The 19,985-nt window shown below is 35.5% G+C and overlaps 1 protein-coding gene across 3 annotated transcripts; it reads right to left on the bottom strand.

Annotated features, from left to right (window-relative positions):
• Window positions 1-447: 447 nt before the first annotated feature.
• Window positions 448-13,787, bottom strand: elovl1a (ELOVL fatty acid elongase 1a). Of its 3 annotated transcripts, none has more exons than XM_058758941.1 (8): window positions 13,766-13,787; window positions 4,632-4,723; window positions 4,220-4,410; window positions 3,543-3,623; window positions 2,844-2,900; window positions 2,549-2,654; window positions 2,159-2,298; window positions 448-1,196 (listed from the first exon to the last, which is right to left on the bottom strand). In XM_058758941.1, exons 2-8 carry the CDS (start codon window positions 4,690-4,692, stop codon window positions 885-887), a joined length of 948 nt encoding a protein of 315 aa, XP_058614924.1. In that variant the 5' UTR covers window positions 4,693-4,723; window positions 13,766-13,787; the 3' UTR covers window positions 448-884. The 3 variants fall into 3 exon arrangements, with proteins under 3 accessions (XP_058614924.1, XP_058614909.1, XP_058614916.1); XM_058758926.1 differs by lacking the exon at window positions 13,766-13,787 and adding an exon at window positions 12,642-12,892; XM_058758933.1 differs by lacking the exon at window positions 13,766-13,787 and adding an exon at window positions 6,338-6,640.
• Between the last annotated feature and the right edge of the window lie 6,198 nt (window positions 13,788-19,985).

Here is a 19,985-nt window from a genome sequence, read left to right as displayed (position 1 = left end):
TTGAGACACGATTGCTTTGCCTGAACATGCACTTGAGCCCTATGAAAAACTTGATTTCAGTTTCAGAAGGTGTTTTCGAAATGGATGACAAAGCTCTTTATGACTGAGACATGGTGTTGTGAATACATTGATATGAGAACTAACCAGGACGATGGCTAGCGATCAGTGAATTATACTAAAAATTAAACATCCAAGCATTACAGACATTGCATATGCAAAAAAGATTCACACCAAGTGGACCATGTTTGATATTACGTGTGAGGCTGCTCATGTCTTAAGCAGTCTAAATGCTGTAACTTCTGGGTTGCCTCATATTGAAGGGGAAGTATTCAAAATTCTTTCAAGACTTACTGGATATTAGCATGTTTAACAGTATGGAGAAGTGCCAATAATGTAAACAATGTTTCAATTCATTTTTGAATAAAAATCCACTTCACAAACAGAGCGTAAAGCAAAAAATACAGTTTATTATAAAAAGCGTTTATTAACTAATAAGTTAGAAACAAACTCTTAAAAAAAAAAAATGGACAACTCATACATTTCCAATAAACTGTGAGAAAATATTTATTTACAGTCAAGTGTGAGTTAGATTTGTGAAAACTGTACAGTGTGCAAACAACTGGGAGACTCATATGCCAGGGGAAAAAAAGGCAAGGTCAAGCGGATTAAACCACAGACGTGATGTCAGGTTTCAGAGTGACGTCAACAACTTCAGTGGACAAATTCTCTTCATGCATAGTGCTCCCCAGCCTCCAACATCTATAAATACTAAGAAAGGGGGACCCACCGCCAGATCCAATGTGCCGTTTCATCTCCCATGCAATCATAAAAAAAATTTAAATTTGACAAAAATAATTGAACAACAATGTCTCTGATTGGCCCATTTAGACCTCCTTCACTTTCCCATTGTGGGCAAATCCATTAGTGTTGTGCACAGTGCCATTTTCCAAGTGTTTGCCATTGGCCACTACCACAGGCTCAATCACAGTGGTGATGCCGTTCTGTTTGGGTTTGTCCTCAGTGGAAACAGGTAGTCGCTTTCCCTTTATGTAGGCCTGGATCCAGAAGTTTGAGAAGAGGATGAAGAAAAAGGTGCCGTAGATCAAGATGAGATGAATGAAGATGGGAACTTGGTATTCACACTTTTCCATAAAGTAATACTGAGAGATATGGCCAGTCACCAGCACAAACTGAATCTGTGGAAAATACAATAGAAAATAAGTTATTATAAATGTTATGCTGTATTTTTTAAGAGAGAAAAAATGAATAGACTAAATAGAATGCAATGACAATTGCATTGAATTGGAAGATAAAGTATAAATTATAATTTTACTAAATCTCAATTTATATGATGAATCACTGATACAAATACAGTTTACATTAAAACAAAAGTTTACCCAAAAACCAAAATTTGCTGAAAACGTACTCATCCTCAAGCCATTCACTATGTAGGCGAGTTTGTTTCTCCATCAGAAGAGATTTGGAGAAATGTAGCATTACGTCACTTGCTCACCAATGAATACCAATGGATTCACAATAATTCACAAGTAATCCACATGACTCCAGTTTGTGAATAAACGTTTTGTGAAGCAATAAGCTGCTTGTGTGTAAGACACAAATACATCATTTAAACTATCTAATTTTAAACCGTTGCTTCTGGCTATTATTCATAATCACGCATCATCCAACCATTTTGACCTCTCACATCAAAATCCATTGACACATTTGTTTAGAAATGTTTTGGACTGTTTTCGCTTGAAATGGTGCTTGATCCATTTACATTTCTCTCTTGATTCAGACAAGATGAATTTTTCACTAGAGAAAGGAATATTATGGATACGAGGAGTTGTATTTTAGGTGAAAGCAAATAGTTTAAAGTTAATGATGGATTCGTTTATTACAAACACACAGCGTTTTGCTTCACATGATGTTAATTGATGGACTGGAGTCATGTGGATTATTGTGATGGTTTAATCAGCTGTTTGAACTCCCATTCTGACGGCACCCATTCACTCTAGAGGATCCATTGGTGAGTAAATGATGTAATGCTAAATTTCTCCAAATTAGTCTGTTTATCAGCAACTTTTCATTATTGGGAGAAGTATTCCTTTAATTACAAAAAAGTTTTAGAATTTAAATTAAATGAGTTAACACTAACCAGTTGGATTGCAGTCATGTACTTTTTCCACCACAGATACTTCTGGAAGCGGGGCCCTGCAGCAGCCAGACCGTAGTAGGTGTACATGATGACATGGACACATGCGTTCACCACAGCATGAAAAGAACCCATGCCACCCGCTGTCATTTTAACATGAAAATAAATAGAGTGAATGAAACTGGACATCTTTTTATTAACCTAGAAATCTTTTATAGAAACAAATAAATGTCACCTAATTTCACAGGTTTCTAAAATCACAGACTTTTTTATATGACATACAGTTTTAGTACTGTTTGGGTCATCACTTCATGGCCAATATACAATCAGGGTCTTGAAGCAAAACCAGTTAATAACTACTGAAACCAGTGACAGCAGCACGGATAAACTCACCAGGTGTAAGAGTGATGCCCCACCACCAGGTCCAGGGTAAGACGGAATGATGAACGATATGCAGGAACGTCACCTGACTGTGCTTCTTTCTCAACACAAAAAATGCCTGGATCACAGACACAGTTCTTGTTAACTCGTGTAACAAATCATCCTGTAGTTATTGAGGAAGCTACTGTACTGTATATTGTGCCTATGCACTTGAAAAATGCATACAGCAATGCAACACAAATTTAGAGCACTGATAATCATAGCAGGAATACTAATAAGGTAGGAATAAGAATAACATTATCCTTACCGTATCTAGAAGTTCAATATATTTGGAAAAATAGAACAACCAGGCTGCCCGAACCATCTGAGGAGACAATGAGAAACACGATTTGTCACAATATACACATGTATTCAGAGACATACCTGAACTTCTGAAAAATAATGTCTTATGCTCACTAAAGCTGCATTTACCAGTAATACTGTGAAATAATCTTATAATTTAAAATATCATTTTTCTATTTTAATATATTTTAAAATGGAATTTATTCCTGTGATGGAAAAGCTGAATTTTCAGCATCATTACTCCAGACTGCCGTGTCACATGATCCTTCAGAAAACATTCTAATATGTGAACCTGGACCACAAAACCAGTCATAAGTAGCACGGGTATAATAGCCAACAATACATTGTATGGGTCAAAATGATAGATTTTTAGGATATTAAGGAAAGATCCATGAAGATATTTTGTAAATTTCCTACCGTAAATATATCAAAACTGAATTTTTGATTAGTAATATGCATTGCTAAGGCGATTTTGCACCCTCAGATTCCAGATTTTCAAATAGTTTTCTCTCAGCCAAATACTGTCATATCCTAACAAACAATAAATCAATGGAAAGCTTATTTATACAGCTTTCAAATGAACCCTTATGGCTGTTTTTGTGGTCCAGGGTCACATATGATTTGGTGCTCAAGCAGCATTTCTTATTATTTATAATAAACTTACTCTGAGAGCTTCAGGACTGCTGGAGGTGTCACAGAGATCACATCTCCAAGTGTATGTTGTTCCCCAGCCAGACATTAGGAACTGCATCAGGCAGGTCAAAAATTACACATAAGTACAACAATATGGTAACATGGTCTTTTAAAATTGCCATTATTTACTCACCCTCATGTCATTCCAAACCTTTGACTTTCTTCTGTGGAACACAAAACCGGTTTATCAGAATGTTCACACTGGTCATCCTCATTTAATGAAAGTGAATAGTAACCATAGGCTGTCTAGCTTCAAAAATGACAAAAAGCACCATAAACGTATTTTAAAAATGTTCTGTAACACTGTCAGTCTGGTTGTCATACAAAGTCACCACAAAAGTCTACTTTTACGGTGACTATTTGTAATTTTTGGAGCTTGGCAGCTATGGTGACCATTCACTTTTATTATATGGAAGAGACCAGCATGAAGATTCTGTTAAACTTCTCCTTCTGTGATCTACAGAAGAATTACTATTATAAGACTCTGTAATGAACGAGGGTGAGTAAAAATACATTTTTGAATCATCCGGATCTTTAATCCTCTATAGTGGTTCTCCTCAAATACATCAGTTCTGGTAAAGCTATGAGATGCAATACCTTAAATTACTCTCCCAAACATGCATTTAAATGAATGAAAGAGTATCCTACCTCATAAACAATGTAGGCGTTGAAGGCCACCATTGAGAAATTATAGACAATCATAGCTGTGTTGAGGTGGAAAGGTTTCCGATTGGCCATGTATCGTGGTCCCACATATAAAACGAAGAACACGTATCCCAGCAAGATGAACGTCATCAGAATGGGACTCTGCATCAGCGGATAATCCCGCACCCTGGCATCTGTGCAAATTACACAGCAACTGATCAGCCACATCAAACAAGCCTGTATTATATCCTTCTACAGTAGATTTTGCATTACCAGTGGCCGAACTGTAGCACTTTATACAACAAATGAGTGAAGCTACAACCAATCTTAAAGCTTTAGTGCATAACACATTAAATACGCCAGCGATATTGATGGTTTATGTTCATCTAAAAAGCATAATGCAATAAACTCTTACCAGTTCTTTGCAGAACATAGTCGTAGAACTTCAAGATGTTTGAAAGCACCTCTTGAAACATCTTGTCTTTATTTCTTCAGACAACCAATAAACTGGAGGACATAAATAAACGTGTTAAACCAAGCTGATCAGACAATAACAATCCAGCTAGTAAAGGCTGGCCAGCCGTTATCAGAAAGACAGTAGAGTCAGAGTCAACAATGACAGCCCAGCAAAAGCAAACAGGAAACAGCTGGCCAAGTGAACCTGAGTGGTACATGATGTTACCAAAGCTGAACTATAACTATTACACTCTCAAAAAAAAAAAAAAAAAAAATGGTACAAAAGCTGTCACTAGGGTGGCACCCTAAAAAAAGTATAAAAGGTTTTGAAAGGATGTTGCCCCAGTTTTTTTCTGAGTGTACTACAGTTTGTATGATTGGCACATGATGGTTGTTTTAAATCATACATGGTAACCTAAACTCTAGATATGGATGTATAACAGAGATCTGGTCACCATTTTGCTTTTACCAGCTCATTTTTAAATGGTCATGAAGTGATTTGTGAGTATTTAATAGTAAATGCCTGTGGAAAAATGTTGGGAAACTATATAAAACAAGACACTGTGCTGTTACAGTTACAGTTGCTGAAAACCAGACCATTCATCACCACATTTCTTGCTATGTATGTCAAGGTGGAGTTTTGCCAGAAGATTGAATGAACAGACATGTTCACAGCAATGCTCATTTTGGGAAATATTTTGGGTTCTCCAACCATTTCAGTGATCAGTTCTTCAAAGAACCAATGTGAAGAACATTTTAATCATCCAAATAACTTGGAAAGGTTCATTGGATGTTAAAGGCTCGTCATGGAACTGTAGATGCCAGTAAAAAACCTTTACTTTTAACAGTGATATATACTACTGAAAACACACATGGGATCCAACCAGGCAAACAGAACACTATAAACTACTTAATAAAGTCATTAAGTACTATAAAGACTTAATGTCATTCTCCACAGCTGTTTGTATGTGGGTTGATCGGCAGGAAAACAATGGACTATGATGACAAAATACACTAAACAGACCCGTCACTGCTCTGCCTACACATCTAATGCATCACCACCTGCTTCATCGGAACATAACAGAACCACCGAAGAAAAAAAATCTCTTACTGTTCTCCGAAAGCTCATGCTCATAGAATCATACAAAGTTGCTCATAAGTGTTTTTAAACTCTTCACTGTGGTATGATCTCTCAATTCATATAAATTATGCCTAAAATCTCCAAGAAAATCAAACAAATCACTAAACTCATTCATGTGGTGACGATAAAGGTTGATGTCATCTGTACTACCTGGTCTCTAATGAATGACTAATAGTGCAAAGTGCAAAGCCAGTCAAACTGGTGAGGTGGAGAAACAGAGATATTTATCCTGTCGTAGAATCAGATGAACTCACTTGACTTTTTTTTTTTTTGGTATAGCAAAAAAACTATCACAGCAAATCCAATACACAGAAGAAAAATTAGAATCATAAACAGAAGGGAAACAAAAAACGAAGATTTGGCCCAAGCTGAGCGGATCAAGTGTCTCATCACATTTCCCAGTCAGTCACACTAACTACCCCAACAAATAATTTGTTAGGACACAGTCAGGGATTCAAATTCATAATAAAGCTTATATATATATATATATATATATATATAAAAGAAGTATATTTTGAGCTTACCTGTTGTCTTTCTGTTGATTCAGTCACCCCAGCCAAAAATAAATAAATAAATATATCAAAAACTAACTAAAATACTGCCCCGCAGGGGCAAATAAATGAATGAGAGACCCAGGGAAGCAATGGAACGGTCTCTGAACTTTGGTTCTTCCCAGTGTCCTTATCCTTTCTTTCAGTGGCCCTCAACCACAGCGGGTTTTCACCAGTGAACTGAGTGATAGAGTAAGGAGGAATGTATTCCAGTGGGAGTTTTGCCAAGACAGTGACAGGCCGTGCTCCCTGCCCAATATAAACCTGAGCAGCAGCTCATTCTAAAGAGACAACACCCGCCTGGTTTCGGGATTGCAACTTGCATTCATCTGACAGGAACCGCCCTCTAAACTCAATAGTTGGCTCTTGAGAGTGAGGCTGGTCTGTGATTGGCTCTCATACTGGTCAGGTTTTTATTATGCATTGGAAGTAGGCGAGAATGGAGCGGTGACTGTTCAACAATGAAAAGTCTTTTGTTTGCCTTGGGTTACAAATATGGGCCTATCCAGTGAGAGCAAGACCAATACGCAAAAGACTGGAAATAATGGAAAAATGGGAGAAAATTATAATAATAATAATAATAATAATAATAATGACTATAAAAAAAAAAAAATAGAATATACACAATTAACAATTATCCTATGTTCATCATTAGCTGGGTATAAAGCAAATAAATATAATAAATCATAATGTGTAGTGTAGGTGGGTGTTAAGCAGATTAGGGTTGTTTTAGTATAGTTTATTTTTACTCTTTTGAGTTAGCTTTTATTTTATTTAGTTTTCATTGAAATTTTAGTTCAAATTTTACTCATTTTATGTGTTTACAATTTTTATGTTTTATATTTCTGTTTAGCTTCATTTTTATTTTAAATTTAAAAAGTAATTTTAGTACTTCAACTGAAACTTATTTAATGTTTAGATTTTTAAGTTAAGTTTTTCACTGAATTTTTCAAATTTGTATTCTATTAACGAAAAAATTATTATTATTTTTACATTTTAATTAACAACGACTACACTAAAACAATTAATTCATTTTTTTTGCCACATAATATAATGCGGCAAACTTACATTGTACACACTCTTTTCTAAGAAAAAGATATCTAGTATAAAATTAAACCAGTTTACTTGCATATGTCAAGGTATAACGCTTATGGATAATCTGGGCCTTTATTTCAACTTATATCACAATGAAATGTGTTTTAAATCTTAACAGCAACAATGACATACATGTCTATATGTGTAAGTCAGTGAGCCCTCCAACTCTGAGACACCATGTGGCACATGTTCTACACAGGGACACTACTAGTCAGTTTCACTGGATTCCCGTAGCACTGGTCTGACCCGTTCCTCAGACGTTGAGGACAGGGTGTGGGATCCGTCAAACTGACGCACACTTGTAGCAGTCCGGGAGGAGGTGAAGAATGACAAAAATCCTGACATGAGTGGGGAGTCTCTGTACTCGAGCCATTTTCTCACAAAAAGCAGTTTGACACACTGAGTGCCGTGACACAACCCACTAAAAAAAGTTAGATTTAATCAATCACACTTCACGCCTACAAAAATACACATTCATACCTGGGTAATCTCATCATTTATCATTTGTGACTAAAATACCCTGTTCTACAGCAAAAACTCTCTATTCGTTATAGCAGGTAATTTCCAATATGACAAATATATCACGACAAACAAGTCCTGATATGGTTATGAAGAATTTTGCCAACTTCCTGTGGTTGGGGACAGACCCCGAGCTTTTCAGATCAAGAGATGAGGAAAGAGTACAGATAAACAACCATTGACATACCTTCATATTTCTCTGGCCATGTGTAGAGACCTTTCCTGAACGCCCTTCAGTTTATTTATATTAATAATAATACTTACAATAATATATGTACTTAGTCTAAAAGCATAAAAAGACAAGTATGTATATTTATTTTACTTTTATTAGTCTTAGCAACACCCATTGAGCTTTGTGTCCTGACTCAATGTGCATGTCTACAGGATAGTGGCGGTACAAAAGGTTAGTTTTAGCAATAAAAAATAAAAAATTAGCAAATAGACTTTAGTTACATCACAACCAAAACATGATTTGCCACATGCTAGTCATTTACAGGTGGTACTGGGGGAGGGAGTTTGATTAAATACATTTGATTAAACAAAAATGAAGGAAGGAACCAACCAATAAATCATTAACACTGCTACAATATTGTTACAGTTCTTACATTTTAAATGTAAATGTCTGCTAAAAGTGAAGTTTGTTACTTTTTATGAGGACAAGGTATTAGCTTCAAAGTTAATAGACATGAATCAAAAGCCTCAAAACTCCAATTTTCATTTCCCTGGGTCCTTAAAATAGACCAGGAAAGGGAGAGTGGGAGATGGGCAGGGTTTTGTGTCGAAGGCATTGGAAAAATATCCCAATGAGTTTATTTACCCAGAAGTGGAGGTAAAGAGGAAAGCATGAATGACGATATCTGAACCACCAAGGCTCAATCCATAGAAAAAGCATTCTACTAAGAGAACATACAACTACTGTAGCTATCAGGTGATGTGCCTCCAAAACAATTCAGTGATTCAGTGATTAATAACCGCAGAAGGGGAAACCTTTGTCAGAGGCAGCATCCTAGCATCCGGTGCTATTAGCATCCCTAATCATTTTTATATATTCCAATAACGATATTACTAATATAATACACGCAGCTTTACTTTATTTAAAAGTATGGGGTCAGTCAGATTTAGATTTAAATGTTTTCTGAGGCTCTTATGCTCAACAAGCCTGCATTTATTTGATAAAAAAAAAAGTGAAATATTGTAATAACATTCCACTTTAACTTATTTTAAAATGTAATTTATACCTGTCATGGCAAATCTGAAGTTTCAACATCATTACTTTTTTTAAGGGTATTCTGAAGAACAGCATTTATTTGACATAGAAATGTTTGAAATATTATAACTGTGTTTACTGCCGCTTTTGATCAATACAATGCATCCTTGTTGAATAAAAGTATATTACTTATATAAAAAAAAAATATCTTACTGAACCCCAGCTTCTGAATGGTTGTGTTTTTCTACTGACAGTTGTTCATAAAAGCTGCATATGTGTACAGTAATCAGAACAATTGTTAAGTTATAGGCCTGTCCAGGTGTGATTTTTTTCACTGTTATTAGTCACACTCCCACGTGTTACATTCCATACTGTTATCATCACCTTATTCTTCACACTTTACATCGGAGTATCATATGTAATCCTTTTCTTCACTGCACTTCAACTCAACACCTGACTGACCGAGATAAACATGACTGGTGACCTCTGACCTTAATACCTTTTCCATCACTTCCCTTCGATTCCCAGTCCTATTTATGATTCAAGTGCAATAACTCAACCTCTACGGACCACATCACATCAGAAGACCAGTCGCAGCAGTTATGGTTATACCTTCGACTTTGAGACACCAAATGTTTACATACTTATGCAGTAGATGTCTTACTCCAGTGTATTGATAAATGACTACCATCCTGTAGATACTCAAAGTAGGTACATTTTTAGACTTTCTCTAACTTTTAGCCTAACTTTTATCATATTTTAGAAGAACAGTCCTCAACACAACTAAATAAAGAATCTAAAGGACATCAACACAGCAATTATGGCCATTTGTCAGTTGTAGGTCAAACTGAACAGCTAGTGACCTTGGAGAGTCTGAAAGCACAATTGGTCATATGCGATTCAATTTCAAGAATCAGCTGTCTCTCATTTCTCTCATTACTCTACTGAATAAACCTTTGCTTCTTGTTCCTGCCCTTGTGACCAAAAACTGAATTAATGTCATTTTGAATTTTGCTTAAATGGACGCAATTTTGGGACTCAGACTGATGACTAGACCGAATGGATGCTATTCATAACTGCTATGAATTGCTGGCGAGACTTTCAGAAACAGAGAGGTGCTGATCTTCTGAGGGTCTGCATTCATATGCTAATACAGACACATCAGCAGATTCTGAAAATAAATGATGCTGGATTCCATTTAGTATCAGGCTGGTTAAAAAAGAAAACACACACAAAAAAAACAGAGAGGAGTCCTTTAAATCATTTTAGCTAATGGTCTGTTGAATGGAAGGTAATAGCCACTATCAAAAATAGGGAAATTCTTTCGGTCTCTTTCGATTGGTGGTTTTAGGTTGTTGATAGTCATATATCAGCGCTACATCTTTTGATTATTTTGAAATAATTCCATACATAGACACTTGCAGTTCGTTCAAATTAAAGGAGCTCATAAACACCTCTCAAATACTCCTTCGCAGAAAATACATTTGGATAATAAATAATAGGGCATATTACAAACAAGTTAGACGCATTGTTAAATATCTGTTAAAAACTGACAACTGTGACATTTTATTACTCCCTTCTAAAAAAATTATATATGTATCATTTTTTTTTTTTTTTTTTGAGTGGGTGCGTATCTGACACCGTCTCAGTGGAATTTTTTCTTACAACAAACATTTTAGGTTTTAGATTTTTAGAATTTTAAAATAAAATAAATTAAATACACCATTCAAAAGTTTGGGGATGGTACGATTTAAAAAAAAAAAATGAACTCATGTTCAGAAGGGCTGTATTTATTTGATCAAAAAATATAGTAAATACAGTAATATTTTGAATTATTATAAGTTACAGTAATTTTTTAAAGGATTATAATTTAAATAATGTTGTCTATTTTAATATATTTTAAAATGTAATTTATTACTGTGATGGCAAAGCTTAATTTCTTAGCAGCCAATACTCCAGTCTTCTACATTACTCCACTGTTACATGATACTTCAAAATCCATTCTAATATGCCTAATAAATTAGTGTTGTCTAAAGAACTCTCATGCAATTCACAGATTTTCTGCACAGCTTCAGATTTGCAACACTTCACTTAATCTAAAATCTTCAATCATTGTATATCAGCTTTTGATACTGATGTTTTGGTTAAGAACGACACAACACTGACTGTAGTGCCAGCATCAATCAACGAAAGCACAACCGAAATTAAAAAGATCACCAATTGAAACTTCAGTAATACAACACCATGAATGAATAATGAATTTAGTCAGGAGAGCAAAAAGGACGTCTGACGACTACAGCCATAGAAAGCAGACAGATCTCGGGCCACACCTAACTCATTTATGCAACGTCATACTGTGGGACCCAAAGCAATTATGTCACCTACCCCATCACGGATGCCATTTAGGGCGGATGGTATGTGATTTGGACACAGGGAATGTCTTCTGCTTCTTAGAAAAACTAATCAAAACAACTAATTAAGGCATTATTAAGATTTCTTACCATTATTAAACAAAAAGGTAGGCCTAGTTCTGTTTCTAGAACCAACACATATATTTTGCAGTCCTGACATTGTCCATTGAAATCACTTAATCTTAGAGAAGGCTGAAAGTTTGGACACCGTGGTAGCTTAGTGAAAATACTATGTGTTAACCAGTTTACAAGTTTGGGCAACTGCAAATACACATGTGTGACAAACAACTATAATGAAAGCTGGTAGACCATCTTGGAGCAGCAACAAACCAGCATTTTTAAGTGGTCAGGCCTGTTTGTGGAACATGGGTTGCTGCTTAGACCAGCTAGAAACCAGACGCCATGTTCCAGAACACAGACACCAGCCTGGATTTTCCAGAAGGGAGGACATTAATCATATGTGTCAATTTCAACAGCAAATTTCTTCCTGCTCCTTTCACCACTGCAAAAGACATAGTAACATTTGCTGAATCTGAGAGATGCTGCAGCAACTGAACACTCAATGATTTAAAAATGCAGATCTTCAAGTCTGTAACAAAGCATATTTAACACCTCTGTCAGCTCTTTAGTCACTTAAACCCAATTCAAATCCATTAACAATGCCACAACACCCAAGGTTGTTCAATAAACCACACAAGATAACATAATTAATAGTGCACCAAAAGCCACATGGTAATGTCAATTAGCCCGTTACTTTTTTGTAAAAAAATACTATTCTTAACTCAGAGAGAGATAACATGGGGAAAAAATAAAGATTTAAATGAATTAATAGACAAAAGAAAAAAAAACATTTTCTTTGTAAAGGGCAACGTGGGTTAGTACAGATATGTTCCTTCACAGGTCACTACAATTCGCCATCTTACAAGGCAAAAGAGTCAACCCACTAAAAATGTACTGCTTTGCTGATACAGCTTTGTGAAGCCACAAATGTCATTTTACAGAATAAATTACGAATAAGTTTACAACAGATAAACTAAATTCCCACCTGATCAATCGTGCGTCATGACGCAGGAAACGCTCTGGACGTCCGGAAGGTCTGGATTTTTGTATTTATATGTCACTTAGTTTGTATCAGGGCATCTATAAAGAGAAATTTCTGCTGAGAGTCACACAGCATGTTTTATACGCTCTCAAGATGCGTTATTGAGAGCAATGTACAGCTCATATGACTTTGATGAGGTTAATGGGATCCGTATGCTGCTTCTCCTGCATCGTGTAGTGATTGACCACCAGAAGGCGTCGCTGTACTACAGTAAAAAATAAGTCAATTTTCCATCACAGGAATAAATTACATTTTAAATAGAGAGAACATATATTTTATATTGGAATAATATTTCATAAATAAATTGGTGAGCATAATAGTTCATTCAAAAATGACAATTTCTGTTCAGTGGTTTGATACTTACTCTAGTCAGGTGTTTATACATTTGTGATAGTTAAGTTTGTTTATAGCTCATATATGTAAGTTATATTTTTTCATTATAAATTTATTTTATACCTCATATAGCTTATATACAATTTAGTATGACCTCATGAGATAGCTAATTTTTCTTTCGCCATTTACAAATAAAAACAAACAATCTTTTTATTTAATAATACTTTTTTTGGACTTATTTTGTACACTATTGGTGAAAAAGCTGAATCTTCAGCAGCCATTACTCCAGTCTTCAGTGCCACATGATCATGAACATTTCTAATTATTAAAAACAGTTGTGCTGCTTAATGTTTTTCTGCAAACCATTACACTTTTTCAGGATTCTTTGATAAAAAAAAAAAAAAAAGAAGAAGAAAGAATAGCATTTATTTGAAATCTTTTAATTATACTGTAAATGTCTTTACGGTCACTTTTTTTTTTCATTTTAATGCGTCCTTGCTGAATAAAAAAAAAAAAAATCTAATCTTAAAAATAAAAATGATCCTTGTCCTTTGAACACAGATTTGTCAGACTTAGGGCCTTATTTTGTTAATGACACTTAATATTCAAACCTGTTCTAACTCTAAAAATCATTGTTGCTAGACTTCACACAATCTCATTGTCTCTAGCAGTTTCTGCCTCCCAGAGAAACAGCCTTGCAGACCTGTGATATGTATATAGAGCAGGCAGCTCACCTCTCTGGTAATTGAGTTCACAGCTGGTCGCTTTGCCTCAGCAGACTTCTCACCTGGGAGGGAACAAAGGCCATCCTCTTCCCCGGCAGGTCAGAGTGGTTCATCAATAGCACAGACTTAAATAGATGTCGCAATTACGTGCCTCAGGTCCAATGGGCTAATTATTGTCAGAGGCTGTAAGCTCTTTAGTGATGGCAGCCCACACTGTTCATTTATCCCGCTGCATCCTCCTCAGATAGAGTGTCTAAAGGGGCGGCTGCGATGTTTCTGCAACGTTCATTTAACACAGAGTATCATCTCATTTTTATTGAGAGCTTTCAATGCATGTATTGTTTGCAGATGTGAGCTAACTATTTTCTTGCTATATTTTATGCTGCTGGCAATTTATTAAGATATATACATACGCAAAAATAGATACCAGGAGACAGGCTGTTACACGAGGAGAGCTGGACAGGGTCATAGGAGGGCAAGGAAGAACAAGAGGAGCACTGCCAGAGCCCTAAAAAATGACCTCCAGCAGACTTCTGTCCTGTTGAAAAAAACAGCATATGCTGGTTAGGTATGTTTCGAAGCATGCCAGCTGATCATGTGCTGGTCCTAAACAACTAGCTCCTGCACAGGAACAGCTCATAACCAGCCTAGATGTCCTATAGTGGAACCTGTGTCCCACACTGTACAGCTCGATTGGCATTTGTCAGGGAACTATCAATTTGGCAGATCCACATTTGGAGCCAAGAGCCATCTTCATGAATGAGAGCAGGTTCACATTGAGACTATGACAAATGTGAAAGAGTCTGGAGATGCCGTGGGGACTGTTAACCTGCCTGCAACATAATCAGGCATGACTGATTTGGCAGTGGATCGATGATGGTCTAGGGAGGAATATCCATGGAGAGTCGCACAGAGCTCCACATGTTTGCCAGCAGTACCCTTACTGCTCTTAGGTACCAGGATGAAATCCTCAGAGCCATTGTCACATCTTATGCTGGTGCAGTGTTCATGGGTTCTTCCTGGTGCATGATGATACCTGGTCTCATGTGGCAGCTTCTGAACGATGAAAGCATTAAAGCCATTAACTGCCCCTCATGTTCTCCAGACCTGAATCCAATTGAGGACCTCTGGGAGGTTATGTATCAGAGCATCCAAAGCTGCCAAATCGCACCACAGACTGTCCAGGAGCTCACTGATGCCCTGATCCAGGTCAGGGAGGAGATCCTCCAGGACACCATCGGCCATCTCATCAGGAGCATGCCTAGATGTTGTCAGGAGTGCATACAGGCACTTTGGGACCATACGCACTATTGACTTACATTATGAGCTGCTGTGATGAAATTCATGAAAGTTGGATCAGCTGGTAATTTAAATTTTTAGTGTGATTTAGAATCAAGTCCTCAACAGGTTGATGATTTTGCCTTCCATTGACCATTGTCTTATCATTTGTGACCCTGGACCACAAAACCAGTCATAAGTAGCATGGGTAGGCCTATATTTGTAGCAATAGCCAACAATATTTTATGGGTCAAAATTATTGATTTTTCTTTTATGCCAAAATATCATTAGCATATGACATTCCATGAAGATATTTAGTACATTTTCTACCATATATATCAAAACGTCATTTCTGATTAGCAATTTTCATTGCTAAGAACTTCAGTTGGACAACTTTAAAGGCAATTTTCTTAATATTTAGATTTTTTTTTTTACACCATCAGATTCCAGATATTCAAATAGTTGTATCTCAGCCAAATATGTCCTATCCCAACAAACACATCAGTGGAAAGCCTATTTATTCAGCTTTCAGATGATGTATAAATCTCAATTTGAAAAAAACAATTGTCCCTTATGACTGGTTTTGTAGTCCGGGGTCACATTTTATTCCCCACAAAAGATTTTCAACTTCTCTTGAAACTTATATTTCATTCATTGAGATCAAATGTGTGATTTATGCGTTCCTTTATTTGATTATTATTATGTTTTTTTGTTTGTTTGTTTTTTGAGCAGTGTATTATCATTGTTGAAAACAGTTGGGCTAGTTCACCCAAAATGGAAAATTTTGTCATCATTTATTCACGCTCATGTCATTCCAAATCTGTATAAGTTTCTTTCTTATGTTGAACATAAGAAATGAAACAGTTTACGGTCCCAATTAACTTCCATAGTATTTATTTCCCTACTATGGAAGTCAATGGGGACCAACAACTGTTTAAAATTCTTCAACATAAGAAAAGGTATAGGTTTGGAACGACATATGGGTGAGTAAATTATGACAAAATGTAAATTCTTGGGTGACCTATTCCTTTAATTTTTTTGTAGAAACAGTAGTACGCGTATTCAGGATGCTTTGATGAGTAGCAGGTTTTTTGTAAAAACTGCATTTATTTGTAACAATGTATAAATACATACAGAGAGACATGATCATACAAAATCATCTTGGTATTGCAATTTAGAAAATAATTTTAGTATTTACAAAAATAGCTTGGATATCAGTAAACAAGCATTTCAGAAAATTCGTCATTACAAGAAGTATGACAAGCCGTAGGTAGATCTCCTCAAAGAAGATTACTTCCAGTTCCTTGGCATGATTCAGGCTGAGGAACATGTTTCTGTGGAGGAGTCTGACTATTTGTGCAAAACACGTCCAGATAGTTTAGTCGGTGATAGCGGACTCCTTCTTGCAGGTCTGACTGACAAGAATAATGATTTGATGGGATTGCTGGAGAGGATGAAGATGTCTGTGGTAGAGCAGGAGGGCACAACTCCCCATCTGAACAGAATAAAAACAAGCCAGTTCACATACAGGTTCAGGAAGCTAGAAGAAAAACTTGTATAAATAGCAAGATGTCAGATTTGAAATGTTGTTATTAAAACAGTATAGAGGTACATGCCACACAAACAGCATTTTGGTGGAAATGTTCATTAATCTAATCACACTAATTCAGCCTGGCTACAGTTTCGTGTTAAAATTTCATATTTACAAATTTACACTTGTTTTTGGCCAAAACTGTGCATTAGTATTTTAGTTGTTGGCCACACACTTACACTTAATGTGTAGGCCTACTGATATATACAGCATTGGCAAGCTTTGTTTTGCACATTACTGACACGTTGTGTGAAATAATAGATTAGTAATGTGTGACGAATCAAATTAGTGCTCTGAATTATTTAACAATTATTATCTCTATTCACAGCAATACTCCAAACAAAGGCCGCAATTTAGCAACATATAAAAATTATGATCACTTAGACAAAACAAATCAGCCAAAATTAAAAGCTACTGATATTCATTCTTTATTTATAGCACCTTTATATTTAGTTCTCACAAGGAATAGATACATTTCCACCTTTCAAATCAGCATTATCGTGGATATTTATTCAAGATATAATTCAGCTTTACCATCACAGGAAAAGATTACATTTTACCATATATTAAAATTGAATACAGTTGTTTTAAATTGTATTAATATTTCACAGTATTACTGTTTTTATATTTTTGGTCAAATAAATACAGTCTTGGTGAGATTTCTTTATACAGAACTGACCAAAGCAGCACCAAATAGATTTTTCTTTATTCTGTCAATTTTATACATTGATCCTGATGCTGCTGTAATAACTTTATATGTATATATATATATATATATATATATATATATATATATATTAACAGATATTTTGTTGAGTTATGTATGTTTTGTCTATGGCTCTGACTTAGTTTTACTCTCAGTGGTGAAAAAGTATAATTGGCTTATTGTATGTGCGCCTACATTCGATGTTTATGTCTCAGGGATGAATTAACGGCTTTTGAATTCACAAAAATACGAGAACTATTGATGTAATTCTTTTCAGTTACCTAACATAATTGAATTTTTGTTACATAAGTTCCTCTGTATAATTTTTTTCCAGGAAACATACATTTTGAAATTGGATTTTATGCTTAAAGACATTGTACAGTATTGAAGGGCCCAGAGCACAAACAGGAAATGTGTCACTTCTTCTTCTTCACCCGTTAACGTCATTTGTTACCCAACTCTGTGGTGTTAATCCCGCTCACCCCCGGCTCCTTCTGTTGCTATGGATATGCCATCCCTATGGCAACTCGGGGCCTTTGTGGATGGTCTTGGGTCCTGACGGCATAGGACTCATTACACATTCCCTTCCAGCTCCAAGTCAAAACGGACGAGCTCATCTGCCTGCCATAGTACAGGAACCTTTATGAAAATGTGCTACAGCATGGCTTCATAAACACATTAGTGGATCTGATCATCAGTCTTAAACGCATCCACATTAAAGAGACCAAATGAAGAAGATGACCTTTCCATTGCTAATATGGAAGAGATTAAAAACACTGTACTGAAGCAAACCCCTTTAATATCCCTGCTGAATTTGAATTAGCTGAATGACACAGTTGTTTACAAAGAGGAACAGCATTACTGTCTGTGCTCAAATTTGATTGTACCCTCACTTAGCAGTGACAAGTTTAAATGGCAATTCGTATTCAGTAATACCGTTTTAATTTCACCGATAACAATAATAACAATTCTGTTACCTTCTAGAGCTTCTTATAGCTGAACTGAAGTTGTTTCGTAATTGATAAACTTTGCAACATTGACAGTTACTGAACTGAATTCAAACAACATTGAACTAAATCCCAGCTAACAGAGAACGTTCTCAGAACTTTAGTTCTCTCTTTGGCGTTCTGGCCAATTTATGAACTAACATTCTTCTGGGTTACGTTAATAGAATGTTTGTTCACAGATTTCTGGTCTTTAATAAAGGTTTCAAAACATTAGCACAGACACATTATTTATACATAGTTCATGAAACGTTTTTTTTAAAAAGTTTCAGTTAGATGTTACTATATACTGTGTGTACACAAAAGCACCACTGGCTCTTCACCCCTTTACCTAAATTCATTTCTCCTCTTCATTCAGACTTATGTGCGCTCTAGAAGCTTGCGTTCTCCAAGTGAACGTCGTTTTATTGTACCATCCCAAAGAGGCACAAAATCACTTTCACAGAGTTTTAAATTAAATGTTCCCTCCTGGTGGAATGACCTGCCAAACTCAATCCGAGCAGTTGAGCCCTTAGCCATCTTCAAGAATCAGCTAGAAACACATCTCTTCCATCTTTATTTGAGCCTCTAACTCTAGCACTCTCTATTCTAATTCTATTCTTAAAAAATAAATAAATAAACGCCCCTTTTAGACTTGCACTCTATTCATTTACTAACTGCTTGTTTTCTTAAAAAAAACTAGCTTCTCTATTTTTTCTATATCTATTCCTCTTCTTTTTATTTATTATACAATTAACAAAAGCAAAAAAGGCCTCTAACACTAGCTTGCTCTATTCTCTTTCTATTCTATCTGTTTTATTTTTATTTATTATATAATTTTTTAAAAAACCTTGCAACATGTACTACGTTAAGCTAACTGAGACTTGTTATAGCACTTGCGTATCATTGATCTTTTGTTGATTTTGATTGCTTCCATTTTCCTCATTTGTAAGTTGCTTTGGATAAAAGCGTCTGCTAAATGACTAAATGTACATGTAATATGTATATATATATTACTGCTTGTTTTGTAATGTTCAGAGAAAAATCAATAATGTAAATGTTTAATGTTTCCTTAATGTTTGTATAACCTCTGAAAAAAATAAATAAATAATGTTTTAGACATTCAGAAATAATGTTTTCATAACTTTATGGTGCACTGGCAAAGTTATGAACAAACATTCTTCCGGTTACGTTAAAATAACGTTTGTTCACTGGTTTGTGGTCTTTAACAACATTTTCAAAACATACTTTAAGCACAGAAATTTAAACAGAGTTCATGAAACGTTTTCTGAAAAGTTTCAGTTAGATGTTAGTTTAATTTATATATAACTTATACAGTGCCTTGCAAAAGTATTCACACCCCTTCACCCCTCCCACATTTTGTTATGTTGCTACCTTATGTTAAAACTGCTTTAAATTACTTTTTTTCCCACATCAGTCTACACTCCATACACCATATGGACAAAGCAAAAACATTTGTCACAACTTTGTAAATTTATTAAAAATTAATAAAACTGAAATAAGTACATTGCATAAGTATTCATACCCTTAACTAAATATTTAGCTGAAGCACCTTTTTTTTGTTTGATGCGACAAGCTTTGCTCATCAGCATTTGGCAATTATCTGCCATTCTTCTCTTCACCTCTTCACCTCTGTCAGGTTGGATGGGG

The sequence above is a fragment of the Onychostoma macrolepis genome, chromosome 02 (assembly GCF_012432095.1).
Source record: "Onychostoma macrolepis isolate SWU-2019 chromosome 02, ASM1243209v1, whole genome shotgun sequence".
NCBI lineage: Eukaryota > Metazoa > Chordata > Actinopteri > Cypriniformes > Cyprinidae > Onychostoma > Onychostoma macrolepis.
This window is presented reverse-complemented; position numbering and strand designations above follow the sequence as displayed.